The sequence below is a fragment of the Carcharhinus amblyrhynchos genome, chromosome 25, assembly GCF_965287045.1.
Source record: "Carcharhinus amblyrhynchos chromosome 25, sCarAmb.v2.hapA, whole genome shotgun sequence".
NCBI classification, from domain to species: domain Eukaryota; kingdom Metazoa; phylum Chordata; class Chondrichthyes; order Carcharhiniformes; family Carcharhinidae; genus Carcharhinus; species Carcharhinus amblyrhynchos.
Window position 1 is genome coordinate 20068096 of NC_137348.1, and position 14766 is coordinate 20082861.

A 14766-nucleotide genomic window follows, 5' to 3' on the forward strand; every position below is an offset into this window, starting at 1 on the left:
TTGAAATCTACCAAGGGTAATCTCTACTGTAGGATCAAGTGCTGCTGTGATTTTGAATGCTTCCAGATTTTCAAGGGGCATGTTTTTTTAATGAGATCACACCACTTCAAAGGTTTTACAGAACACAGACAATAATAAAGAAGTTTACCAGAAAGTTGCCTCAAATCACTCTCCTGAGAGAGATTCCCAAGTTTTCCTGGCCATCAAGGAGAAGTCAACCATGAGAGCTCCATCTTGAGGGATACCCCCGAGCTCAACCCCTACCCACCAATCCAAGTTCCCCCAACCTCCAGGTGCCTGGAGAGATCACTGCCCTCTGCAGCCTGGCAGCAGCAGAAGTGCCCTTGACTGCACTGCCCTCATCTAGTTCTTGGTTACCCCTTCAAAAAGCTCAATCAAATTCATGAGACATAATTTTCCACTCACAAAGCTATGCCGACTGTCCTTAATCAGTCCTGCCTCTTTAAATACCAGTAGATCCTGTCGCTCATAATACCTTCTAACAACTTACCCATTACAGATGTTAGGCTCACGAGCCTGTAGTTGCAGGCTTTTCCTGCAGCCCTTCTTAAGCAAAAGCACAATATTTGCCACTCTTCAATTGTCAGGCCCCTCACCTGTGATCCATTTTCTGGTTTTTAGTTGTTCCCTTCTATTTTTACATTAAATTTAATTCAACATGATTATCATTTCTCAATTGTGAGACCAAATATCTCTGTAGCGAATCAATGTTGGTCTTCATTTAAAAATACTAAAGATCTCACTACACCCACACCACTGTGGGTGCACCTACACCACATGGACTGCAGTAGTTCAAGAAGGCAGCTCACCACCACCTTCTCAACGGCACCTAGGGATGGGCAATGAATGCTGACCTAGCCAGTATGGCCCACATCCCTTCAATGAATAAAAACGAACAAGGGGGCGATCTTACCTTTCCGTCCCACTGGTTGATGAGCGTGGCCAGTTGGTAAGATTGCACAAGAGGCGAAAAATCAGGTTTACACCCGATTTCTTGTCTCTGGAGATCTTACCATGCCCAGATTTTTGGCGAGATCAGCCAGATACGAGGCTCATTAGAATATATAAATCCATGGTAATATGGATTTAAATATTATTTGTGAACCTGGGAAACTATCATCTGGGCTCACTTGCCTTAGCAGCCTCGCAGGTGAAAGGTCCTCATCAGCAAGGATCATGTATGGTCCCCATCAACGTCGCTAGCCTGGCACCCTGTCAATACCAACCTGGCACTGCCACTGCCACTGCCAAGGGGCAGGACCTAAGTGGGATGGGGCCTTGATGGGGCAGGATCTAAGGGGTGTGGGGGGAAGGTGATGCTATGCACTCTGCAACAGGGACCGGCCCGGGTGGGGTGGTGGAGCTGCATGCGCTGCAACCGGCAATTAGCCAGAGGGGTGGGGGGTGAGCGACTGGATTGGGGGGTGGGGAGATGATCGACTGGGGGTAGGTAGTGGGCAATACTCAGGGGGATGGGGGTGCAATCAGAGAGATCTGCACATATGTGATTGCACCCTCTCCTGTGAGCAGATCGCTTTCCAGTGAGCTTAGGCCCTGCTCCCTCCCCTACTGGCAGAAAACAGATTGTTATCTTTTTTTTAAACACAGAGTGGCTTAGACTCCATTTTCAAATTTACCCAAAAAACAGGTCTGAAACTCTCCCATTTTCAAATCCATTCAGCACTTAGACTCGGAGGATGCTGGACTATCTACCTCACTAACAAGACCACTTTAAATGCCAGTCTCTGCACTGGTGCCTGCACTAATGTGTTGTTGCATCAAGATGCATATCCTCAATATTTACTGTAAAATGTACAAAAGATATATTTCTAGTAATAAAATATCTTAAGGGAAATAAACCATTGTTATAAACTTGCAATAAGCTCAGAGTGTTTAAGAAGCTATACTAGTGAATAAGGTTAAAGAACACTATCATAATGGGTATGAATTGTATACAGCCGTTTCTCATGGTGGATTACAGCTGTGTCACACTTTTGGCAATGTTAATTATTGGATGAGAAGTTAAACCAAGGCACTCTGTCCTGTCAGCTATACATAAAAAAATTTCCATGGCACCATCTGAAGGACAGCAGGGGAATTCTCACAGTCTCCAGTCCAACTTCTACCCTTAAACCAACTTTACTCAAACAGATTAGTTGGTTGTTTATTTCATTGGTTTGGTAACCTGGCAGTGAGCAAGATGGCTGCTTTGTTACTCGACACAGTAACAGCAAATGTACTTCACACAGTTTTAATTGGTTGTGAAGCACCTTGCGACATTCAGGATACATGAAATGCATATACACACAAGTTTTTCTGTGGCAAAAAAAAACTTGTTCATATAGCATAATAGCTAAATGGCCAAGGTGACTGGCAGGAAGGACTGTAAAACAACTCACCAAATCTGACAAACAAAAATGATGGCTGATATGAAGGGTGATTAACCAACATTGAAGCTACCCCACATAACATGAGGAAAGCTTAAAGAGGAAGAAATATAGCATAATAGGATTTACCCTGTGATTGTGAACTCCTCTTCCTCTTGAGCATCATGGGTAGGCAGGTAAAGGTGAAGTGTTTCACGGACAATTTCAGTCTGCTGACAGGGTGTTTCCATCACAACTTCTTTCCTTGAAAGATGATCTTCAGCATCAAGATTAAGTTTTGTAATGTCTTCTCCTATTAAAATTGAGTCAAAATATCAATTTTGATCCAGAGTCTCAGAACTACAGATTCTTATTTCATGTACCCAAGTAAAAGGATGAAGGATTAAATTAGAAATTGAAGAGAAGTTGTGCTGCAAATGATTGGTTATCAGAAAGGAAGAATCTAATTCATTTGTTCTTTGTATTATGTGCTGGAATCCCTCATCTTCCCTTATGATCTCCATGAGCTGCCTGGTCTTTCTGCAGGCATGTCTGACATTACCATACCACACTGGTCCAGATGTGTTCTGGACCAGCATGAAAACCCTCATGGTGGGAAATTTGGTTAGGGAGGGGTGCTGATTCCAATCAGGATTTCATGTACATGCCATTAATTGGATGCAAAATAGTTTTACATTGACCTCTGGTGAAATGGCAACCTGCCATGAAAGTTGGGAGCACACATCCTTGCTGTCATTTACGCAGGTGGAAAACCGACTTTTCACCTTCGACTACATTGCATCTGTGCCCTCACCCGCCACCAACCTGTTGAGAAGCTTGGGGCCTTGGGGGCGGGGTCTGGAAAGTTCTACCATGTTTGCTGCACTCTAAGCAACAGGAGGAATAATTATGATGTAATTGCAAGATCTTCATCAAGACATAATATTAAGATTTTCAGCAGGGTATGTTATCTTTGGTATAGATACTATAGAAAATCATACCAGGAGTGATCAATCTCTTAACTGCAGAGGCTGGAATTTTACCAATTCACTAGAAGTGGGATGGGAGGCAGGACAGGTGGTAAAACAGCAGTGGAAGGAAGCCCAACATACTCCTAATGCGACACAATATTTCCAAAGGTGTGAATAGTTCAATTAAGAGAATTAATTGACCAATCAACAGTCAGTTCACAACTACCATGGTTTTGCAGTCACCTGTGCAGGTGTAGGACACACATTTGGTGCTGACAATACAACACATAGAGTGCTGTAAAATCTCTAGCAAAGTTAAACAAAAATATCTACACACTGCAGCATAAAGTTTGAGGTATTTTATAGTCTACCTTTCATTTTGCTTTTGTGTTAACATTAGCAGCAGATGCTATGAGCCTTGTTTTGATAAGGGTTGACTGTCACTCTAAAGTAGAGGTTCCCAATCTTCTCCTTTAAGTGAACCACTCGATCATAATCAAAAGCTTTTGTGGACCATAACGTATGCAAGCTGCTTTAAACTTTTTTTTTAACATAGCCTATGGTTGACGGGAGTCAAACTTGTATCTCAACAAGTATTAAAAATACAGCTATCTAAATAGCTTATGATGCATACTCACAAATGCATTGCACTCCTCACAGCACATTTACATGCAGTAGGCCTACCAGCAGAAACTATAATGCTTACCTAATGAGAAGGCTGATGTTGTTTCACAGACATCAAGGGCCCTATTTTACCATTTTGATTCTAAGTGCTGGGTGGACTTGAAACTGGGAGTGTTTCAGATCTGACTTTTAGACTCATTCTCAGGTGCCCCCAAATATCAGGGAGTCCAAATTGCACTGCAGAAGCCTGTGGGCAGGGCTTAACGCGTCCAAAATCCTGTAACTCCAATCGATGCCTTCAACTGCACAGAAAAAAAGTGATAGAATACGGCTCCCCTGCGACATCGCTCCTGGGCCAGAAAATGCTTCCCACGGCTCTCACAGACAGTGCTCCACACCTTCAACATTACTGATCCCCTTATCCCCCGACCCACTCTGCCATCCCCCAGACCAATCGTGGGCCCCTCCTCCATTTCCACCCCCCCCACCAACCAATCTCAGGCAGAGTGGCAGCGGACCCCGCTTTACCCTCACTGATTATAGGCAGGGTGACAACGGACTCCCCTTCCCTCCCACTATCTCAGGCAGAGTGGCAGCAGGCACTCCCTTGCCCCCCACTGATCTCAGGCAGAGTGGCAGCAGACCTCCTTCCCCCTCACTGATCTCAGACAGTACAGCAGTGGGCCCCCCCTTCCTCTGCACTGACCTCAGGCAGAGTGGCAGTGGACCCCCCTTCCCTCCCACCGATCTCAAGCAGACAGCCATTGGACACTCGGCACTTATCTCCTCACTACCTGGAGCAGCCGAATAGGACATTTTAGAGCATGTCTATTTCATGCCAATTCTGGATGGGCAAATGCGGTGGTAAAGGGGGAAATTCTGGTAAGGTTGCAGCACATTAAGTGCATGCAAATGCATTTAAATGTTGGATGTCAGTTTCCAGGGATCACAGTCTCAATCAGAGCTCTGTTCAAAGTAACGTTTTTTCCAACCATCTTCAATGTGACAAGCCCTGAACATCCAGTTTTGTAAAGTTAGGTTATAAGAAGTGGCATCAGAAACTTTACTGCCTTATGAGTATTCCGAAGGCACTTTCAGCCAAAAGTCAGTCAGGCAGTTCTGAGAAAAATCCAGCTCTAAAGCACAGTCACAGGACAGTTCCACAGAGCTGTCGTGCTCTCTTGAGATCAGGTTTGCAAAGATGTCATTAAAAGGCTCGCAAATGTATTTTTTATCCAGTTGGACTTCGTATTGGGAACAGGAAAGTACTTGCATTGCTGTGTTTTCAAACTTTGCAGGTGCTCTTTAATGTCATGTTTCATACTGTTTTGAAGTTGCATTTCTCTCATGGCCAAAAAATCTGACAGATTTGCAAATAAGTTGTAATTTGACAGCTCAAATCATTTGGCTCAAATCACTATTTTCTTGATTATCACTTTTATTTTGTCTTGCGCATGAAAAACTGTCACTGATTTTCCTTGAAGATTCAGATTAAGACCATTCAAATAATTGAAAATATCTTAAATATCTGCTATGTATGTTAATTTGGCAAGCCACTGAAAATCACTGAAGTGCAGTGAGAATTCAAACCTTGAGTCAAATAAAATAATTCTCACTTCATCATGCAACTCAAAAAGATGTGCTAATACTTTTCTGCACGAGAACCAGTGGACCTCAGTGTGCAGAAGTTGTAGATGGTGATCACTGCCCATCTTGCAAATATTTGCAAATTCAGTGAAAGAACCTTGATAAAATTAACTGTTTCAACCGCTTCCTCCAAAACAGTCATGCAGTTAAAACCTCCCTATGGATGCTGTGGTAAATTGATCTTGCAAATGGAGCCACCACTCTTATACGCATATCAGCCCCACCATGTTGGCATAATATTGCATGTGGCCCACCTGTGCTAACACCTACACATTTTGAACAATCAATCCCATTTTGAATTATAAAAGTGTTCAACATACCAAAAATAATCTCTGCAATTGAACGTTTGGGCAACGATTTACAAAAACAAAGTCCTCATGTGCAGATCCACAAGAGATGGGTGAGATCCTAGATGAATATTTCTCGTCAGTATTTACTGCTGAGAAAAGCATGGATGTTCGGGAAATTGGGGAAATAAATAATGATGTCTTGAGGAGTGTACATAATACAGAGGAGGTGGTGCTGGAAGTCTTAAAGCGCATCAAGATAGATAAATCCCCAGGACCTGATGAGGTATATCCCAGGATGTTGTGGGAGGCTAGGGAAGAAATTGCAGGTCCCTAGCCGAGATATTTGAATCATCAATAGTCACAGGTGAGGTGCCTGAAAATTGGAGAGTGGTAAATGTTGTGCCTTTGTTTAAGAAGGGCTGCAGGGAAAAGCCTGGGAACTACAGGCCAGTGAGCTGTACATCTGTGGTGGGTAACTTGCTGGAAGGTATTTTGAGAGACAGGACCTACAGGCATTTAGAGATGCAAGAACTGATTAGAGACAGTCAGCATGGCTTTGTGAGTGGAAAATCATGTCTTACAACTTTAACTGAATTTTTTGAAGGGGTAACCAAGAAGGTGGATGAGAGCAGTGCAGTTGATGTTGTCTACATGGACTTTAGCAAGGCCTTTGACAAGGTACTGCATGGCAGGTTGTTGCATAAAGTTAAATATCACGGGATCCAGGGTGAGGTATCTAAATGGATACAAAATTGGCTTCTCCACAGAAGCCAGAGGGTAGTTGTAGAGAGTTGTTTTTCAAACTGGAGGCCTGTGACCAGTGGTGTGCCTCAGGGATCAGTGCTGGGCCCATTGTTATTTGTCGTTTATATTAATGATTTGGGTGAGAATATAGGGGACATCGTCAGTAAGTTTGCAGATAACACCAAGATTGGTGGCATAGTGGACAATGAAGAAAGTTGTCTCCAATTGCAATGGGATCTTGATCAATTGGGCCAGTGGGCTGACAAATGGCAAATAGATTTTAATTTAGACAAATGCATGGTGATGCATTTTGGTAGATTGAACCAGGTTAGGACTTACTCAATTAATGGTAGGGCGCTGGGGAGAGTTACAGAACAAAGAGATCTAGGCGTACATGTTCATTGCTCCTTGAAAGTGGAGACACAGGTGAACAGAATGGTGAAGAAGACATTTGGCATGCTTAGTTTCATCGGTCAGAACATTGAATACAGGAGTTGGGATGTCTTATTGAAGTTGTACAGGACATTGGTAAGGCCACACATGGAATACTGTGTGCAATTCTGGTTACTCTATTATAGAAAGGATATTATTAAACTAGAGAGAGTGCAGAAAAGATTTACTAGGATGCTACCGGGACTTGATGAATTGAGTTATAAGGAGAGGCTGGATAAACTAGGACTTTTTTCTCTGGAGCATAGGAGGCTGAGGGTTGATCTTATAGAGGTCTATAAAATAATGAGGGGCATAGACAAGGTAGATAGTCAATATATTTTCCCAAAGATAGGGGAGTCTAAAACTAGAGGGCATAGGTTTAAGGTGAGAGGGGAGAGATACAAAAGTATCCAGAGGGGCACTTTTTTCACAGAGGGTGGTGAGTGTCTGGAACAAGCTGCCAGAGGTAGTAGTAGAGGCAGGTACAATTTTATCTTTTAAAAAGCATTTAGATAGTTACATGGGTACAATGAGTATAGAGGGATGTGGGCCAAATGTGGGCAATTCGGATTTGCTTAGGGCTTTTAAAAAAAAGGGCGGCAAGAACAGGTTGTGCCGAAGAGCCTGTTTCCATGCTGTAAACCTCTGTGACCCTATCTCTCCACTGTGCTCATCCCTTACATAGGGGAGCAAGTTCGGAAATGCAGACTTATATGTTAACGTTTTTGTCTTTTTATTCCGCAGGTGGAGGTCCACCTTGTTGTCAAACAAGGGGCATGCACACAGTGGGTCGTGTGTGGGCTGCTCTTGGAGGTTCCGGGAGTGGCCTAGTACTTTGTGTCGGTGTGTGTGCTTGATCCTGGACCGGTAGACGGGCGCCGCAACAGCTCAGTGACTAGCACTGCTAGCTGTGCAGATACATGGATTTGGGCCTGTGTCTGTGGGAGTTTGCGCATTCTCCCTGTGGTTGCGTGGGTTTCCTCCGGGCGCTCCGGTTTCTTCCCACACCCCAAAGATGTGCTCTTAGGCTGATTGGTATACCAAATTGACACTATTCTCCCCTGAATCTGGCTAAGTTAGGGGTTCCACTCGCATACACGCAGGGCAGGGTAGGTGTAGGAGGATGCGGCGGCGCGGGCTCGTTGGGCCGAAGGGCCTGTTTCCCGTGCTGGGTTGTTCTTTGGTTTATAATGTCCAGTTATTCATCCAGTTTAAGTGCATAAAATCAACTTGCTTGTATTCTTGTTTTTAGCTGATCATTCACATTGTGGGCCAACTCATTGATTCTGCGTTGGACTGTGTTATCTGAGAATGAAATTATGTTAATTTGCTTGCAGGCCTTCTCTCCCACAGTAACGCCCACCACCACATCCTTAGCTGCTGGTAATATCAGCTCCTCCCTGATTGTGTGTAGCTTCCCTGTCTGTTATGAGCAGAGCATCCAATGCAAGTCCTTAACCGCCTTAGCATTATCACTGCCTGTCATTGTGCAATCCATAAGTTTCTTGCTACTCTGAAATTCTTTGAACTTGTATTTAAAAACTTAATTAGCTTGATACATATTCTGCATGTTTAGTCTCAAGATGATGCCGAAGAATAGCAGGCTTTAAGCTTTCATTCAACAGAGTTTTCATAACACATGACGCAGGCAGTGATTCATTTTCAGTGCCTGTGTAAGTAAATCCCAGTTCAAAGTGTTTACTAAGATAAATGCAAAATAGTGTACATGCTGGAATCTGAAACAAAAACATAAGAATGCTGGAAAATCTCAGCAGGTCTGACAGCATCAGTGGAGAGAGCAGAACCAATGTTTCAAATGTAGATGACCATTCATCAGAGCTAAGAAGAAAGACAGTCAGCAGGATTTATACTGTTCCCTTCGGAGACCTCCGTTATGCACCTCATGCCTGAATGAAATCTCCACATTTTGATCGGATAAGTGATCAACAGTGCTGAGGAAGCTGAGTTGTTTTGAGTCATTGTTTATCTGTATGTGCTTGTTGGAGATAATAAACAGGAAGTGGTCCCTGATGCATATTCAACCATGTTTATTTCTTTATTATCAAGAGAGCTTTACAGCTCTTGCTTTTGTTCTCCAATTGTATTGCCAATTTCAGGACCAATTTCTTCGGTCAGGTCAAATCTCTTTGTACTTACATCCTCTGCGCTCTGTAAGATCCCACTGGCAGCACAACTCAAATCATATAACTGGTTATCTGGCTCTGCAGTGAAGTTCAGCGCACTTCCCATCCATTTATCATTATCCCTTTTGAATCAGGTCATCTATTTCAGTTTGCTCATGTAGATTAGACTCCAAGAGACAGCCTGCAGAGGCATGAAAAGTCAGCTAATTGCTACAGCCAGAGGAACCATCTCCATGTGTCAGGAGGAGGGTTTTGTAGCTCCTTCTGCAGAACCAGATGAAGTGTATGGATAAGCAATGTCATGAAATCTGGGCATGATAGTACTGCAGTGCTTGTCAAGGCTGAGCTCATTCTGGTATTTTTCATAATGCTTATTGTATTTCTTAAGGCTGCATTGGAAGACCTTTCTATCTGTCCTGCTTAACTTCTTCAGTGATTGAATCTTTGATACTTTCTCCTTGTCACACAACACCCAGTATGCTGAATACTTCTGCAACTTTTATTTCACTTCACATTCATATAACTTCATGTCTTCAAAAAAGTATTCATTTATATGAAGCACACATGATTGCATTTTTTTTCCCACCGACCACCAGCAGTATCTTCCCACAGGCTGGGAAATACTGCTTTGAAGCATCAATAATTAACAAACATTGGACATTTATCTAGGTTTGTATTATTTCTCCCTCTCTGATCCCTAGGCTGGATAATAATGGTCCAACCGATTCTTACGCCGAGGATCTCAGTCCACTCGCTACAAATCTGCCACAAAATGTTCTATTCCTGGGTTAGAATTCTACAGTTGCAATTGGAAAATAAATTGCAGTTGAATGCAATAAGGGAAAATCCTGTGCTCAGTAAACATATTCAGGACCACTAAAATAAATACATTTTGCTGGCACTCACCTTCTAACTTTAGACACAAATTAATTGCCTTCAACAACGTTTCGAATGATTATACTTACTTGCTATATGCTTTTCATCAATAAACTGCTGAATAAGTTTTTCTAGTTCATCATCTAAACTTTTAAATGTGCGTTCTCTGATTTCTGATTCATTCTTTGCGCATGTAGGACTAAGACATGAAGACGGTCTGCTGCTTGTTCGCTCCAAAAGGCCACATTTTGTCCCATATGCTGCATTTGGAAATTTGGGGAGGAGGAGAATAAAATCAAACAGAGAAAAACTGTATTAAAAGTTTATCATCAAGGTAAAGCATATTGACTGCCATATAGTGTAATACCACAGCTGGTTATTAAGGTACCAAGTATTTGTTCTTCATGGAACACTCCCCAATTCACGTGCATAATTAGAAAAAAAACTATAGATTTTAAGAACATAATAGAAGCAGGAGTAAGCCATCTAGCCCCTTGAGCCTGCCTCGCCATTCAATAAGCTCGTGGCTGATCTGATAGTGGTTCAGTTCCACTTACCCGCCTGCTCCCCATTACTCTTAATTCCCTTATTGGTCAAAAATTTATCTATCTATCTGTGACTCAAACACATTTAACGAGGTAGCCTCCACTCCTTCAATGGGCAGAGAATTCCAAAGATTCACTACCATTTGGGAGAAGACGTTCCTCCTCAACTCTGTTGTAAATTAACTCCCCCGTATTTTGAGGCTGTGCCCTCTTGTTTCCATTCTAAGTGGAAATAATCTCGCTAATTCTACCCTGTCTAGCCCCTTCATTATCTTATATGTCTCCATAAGATCTCCCTTCAACCATCTAAACTCCAATGAGTACAGGCCCAGTCTACTCAATCTCTCCTCATAAGCTAACCCCCTCATCTCCGGAATCAACCTGGTGAACCTTCTCTGCACCCCCTCCTAAGCTAATATATCCTTTCTTAAATAAGGGGACCAAAATTGTACACAGGTGTGGCCTCACCATTACCGTGTAATATAATTTTGTAATACGATTGCATGTGAGACATTGTGGACATTGATTTTCATACTGAATTCTGGAAATAAGTTTGGCAGCTGCACTGACTCATCGTCTCCATTCAAGAGACTTAAGTGTGGATAGATTTAAGTCATTCAAGTAGAGGTTTTGTTATCAGAACTACTGCGTAGGAAATTCAGCACTTAGTTTAATGTATAGTTTAATAAAATTCTAATTCAAGACATGATTTCTTTCCCACTAAGGAATCAAACATTTTTTTGGAATATAAATCTTAAATTCAATTGCATTAGTACCATTACCTGTCATAACAGACATTTTGTCCTCAACTGGTGTTTTGGCTTTTGGATTTGTTGATCTGGAAGGACACCTTTGAGATTCTGTCACTGTGTGTCTACTTTGAGGAGTTTGCCTATTTAGTGATGCAGGCATGGAGTTTATACTTCTCCTTATAATTAAAATAAATAGGTACAAATTATTTATCAGCTTTTTAAAATAATGTATTACTTCGCAATAAAAGCTCATATCTCTTTTCTGTAGTTATATGTACAGAATAGCTTGCTTCCATGCTACCACCAATGCCACTGTATTAGGTTCAAAACCTATCTTACAGTAACTCAATAATTTCATCTCTTCTGGGTTTCATTTCTCCCAGTGAGAATAAGTAGAATTTCCATTCTTGGTTCCATGACAAAGAGGCACAGAGACCTCAATTCTTGGATAGTCGCACACCGATTTTTCTTTACATTTCTTGATTTAGATTTGACCACAAACATTGTTTTACTCACTTGAAGTAGAAGGAAACTTGACAAATAAGTACCATCATAAATTACAAATATTAACAAATACTTGACAGAAAATGCAACGTATTGCCATTCTGGTAGCTCTTAGTATTGGTTCCAAGAAGGTGCAGCTACCACTATTGTTAAGCATAACCCTCTCATGACAAACATACATAAAATACGTACAGGATGCACAGCAATTGGAGATCAGAAGAAAAAGCAATGTGGATTATTTTTGGGAAGCAATTCAAACTCCCACCCCTTCCTTCAACAGCTGGACTGTTACCAAGAAAAACTGACCGTCAATGTAAAAGTCAATAAGTCAATAAGAATTTCCCTTTGCACTATGTCCATGCAAACTCAAAGTTCTACAATGACACCTACATGGATGGAACATTTTTCAGAATCTGATTAAGGGTTATATTTCTTTAATCTATGTACTAATTATTGATATGTACCTTTCTAGCATTTAGTAGTTGCGTCCTAAAAGTTATTCTTAACTAGGTTTTCTTCACTGTAAACGCAAGTTTTTTTCCTCACTGTCTTGAAATTATCTCTTTTTAACTTGTATGTACCCAAGAATTAGTCTGTACTATCAGTTTGCCTGAAATGATCGAACATTTCTTCATAATTATTGCTATATGAGTGCTACCCAAGGAATGTTACTTACTATTTCCATTACCAGACTGCTGTGAGCTAGCATTCTCCCCTCAGTAATACATTAGGTCAGAAACCAGTGATGCATTACATTCAATTGATTATATTCTAGACTGCTTAGGCATTGCCATTTTCCCCTTATATGAACATATACCATGAACCCAAGAACAGAGAGTAAAGATGGAGATTGGCAATTAAAATCCAGGGTGAAGGGTATTCACAGAAGTTCTGTAATGTGATCAGTTTACTGCATAACTTATCTGTACTTCTTCTGGTTGCTTATCTGGGCCAATCCACATGTTACAGGGTTGACTTGTCGGGTTGTCTGGAGTTATGAGAAGGACTGCATCACTCGATGATGGGCAAATGCCTGAAGTTTTCATGAATGAATCAGATAAACAGGTCAACCACCTGCAGTGCTCTGGAGTACTATGGCTTGACCTGCTAAGTTTAAGTATCCAAAACACGAAATGAAAAAGACCTATTTACCATGCTTACAGCCAAGTTAGTATTATATTTAACAGTTTCTCAAAGATTCATTTTTACAAATTAAAAATGACTATTGATCACTTACCATGTTGTTACTTTACCTAGATTTAGTTGAGAAGAATCAGGAGGTTGTTTGAAAGATGGGCATTGTTCTGTGGTTCTAATTTCATACTTGTTCTTTATAGCAACTTTAAAGACCGTTGGCTTGATCAGTTGGAAGGCGTGTACACAATTTACAGAAGAATCTAACTGGCTCTAAAAAAGAAAGAATTATTTGTTAAGTCTCATAATATGCATTAACATCTGCTCATGTGTTCTGAAGTTCTGTTCCCTGACAATCTTTAACTGATGTCTTTCCATCATAAAACAGTACTACTCACAAACCAAAATGATGGGTCCTCATCGTGGCACAATGGGTATTAGAATACACTCTCATCATCAATGAAAATTGTTTTAAACCTTATTTTTATTGTTTATGTATGTGGTGAGGATAGGAAGTAAAACACTATGGGTGAAATTTTACCATCACGTTGCACCCATTTCTGGGTGCGAAAATATGGTAATGTCAGGCGTGAGGCGATTAGCACAATCTGCACCTGTTTTTGCGCCAGTTCCCACTTTATGAAGGGAAAAAATTTGGCACAATCGGGAACCTGCCCAAATGGGTGCAACGCCAATTTAAATACTTTTGCATTTATCTCAATGCAATTAGTGAGCTGTACGCCCCAATTTACCAGACTGCCTGCCTTTACCACCTCACTCGCCCCAGCCAGATCAGTCTGGAAAACACCTCCTCTTTAAAAATCGGCTTCTGGTCCTCCATCAGTGAGGGTTAGTGAAGAGATAAGTGCCTTCTGTCAGGTCACTCCATGCTGCTCACGGAGTGGGGGGGGGTCATTTCATGGAGGCCATGTTACGTTTCGGGTCGGGAGGTGTCTGTGAATGTTTGGGGAGGGTGGGGGGCTATTACTGATCATGGTGTCCAATGTCCGATTTTCAGAATGGATCCAGGTCTCAGCACTGATCTTGGGTCTTGAGGATGTTGCTGGATCTTAGTGTACGCAGCACTGTTGCAGGTAGGAGATGTGTTGGAAATACTTTGAAGTGGCAGTCTCAGGACTTCTCAAGCAGCACTATCTGTTGTCACTACTGCATGGGTTCTGGGTGTGTGTTACTCGGGGGGAGGATGGGGGAGACTGTGTTGCTGGGGGGCTGTCAGGAGAAGCAGGCTGCGTTGCTGGGAGGCTGTGAGGCGGGATGGGGGATTATGTTGCTGGGTGGCTGTGGGGGAGCTCAGGGAGCTGTTACTGGAGGCCTCTGTGGGGTATGAGCAGTGTGTGCTGCTGGGCTAAGGGGAAAGCAATGTTCCTTAACCCGTTCATCTGTCTCTCCCCTTCTCTAACCTTCTCCCCTTCAGACTGACAAGATGGCTTTTGCAATGCAACCAATTGGTTGCTGCTGGAGCTGAGGTGGAGGATGAATTGCAGGCAGAGGGGCACAGGCCTTACCACTCACAGGAATGGAGGGAAACGGCCACTGGAAGCAGGGCATGGTGCCATTTGCCCAGAGGAGGGGCACAGGAGAAGAAGGAAGTGGAGATCCCAGCAGTTCCGCGTGCGAATGTCCTTCGAGCAAATGTCAGACATCACGTGCCACCAATGGCTCTGAAAGGATTCAGTGCAACACCTGTGCCATTTG

General features: G+C 42.3%; 1 protein-coding gene across 1 annotated transcript in view; it reads right to left on the reverse strand.

Annotated features, from left to right (window-relative positions):
• The window catches only part of LOC145358291 (uncharacterized), a 35401-nt gene that overhangs the window by 7664 nt on the left and 12971 nt on the right, over nucleotides 1–14766 (reverse strand). The window contains exons 2-5 of the mRNA XM_080212190.1: nucleotides 13154–13323; nucleotides 11443–11588; nucleotides 10205–10375; nucleotides 2538–2700 (exon numbers count right to left, since the gene is read on the reverse strand). Coding sequence (XP_080068316.1) covers nucleotides 2538–2700; nucleotides 10205–10375; nucleotides 11443–11588; nucleotides 13154–13323 — 650 coding nt within the window. The remainder of the gene's footprint in view (nucleotides 1–2537; nucleotides 2701–10204; nucleotides 10376–11442; nucleotides 11589–13153; nucleotides 13324–14766) is intronic.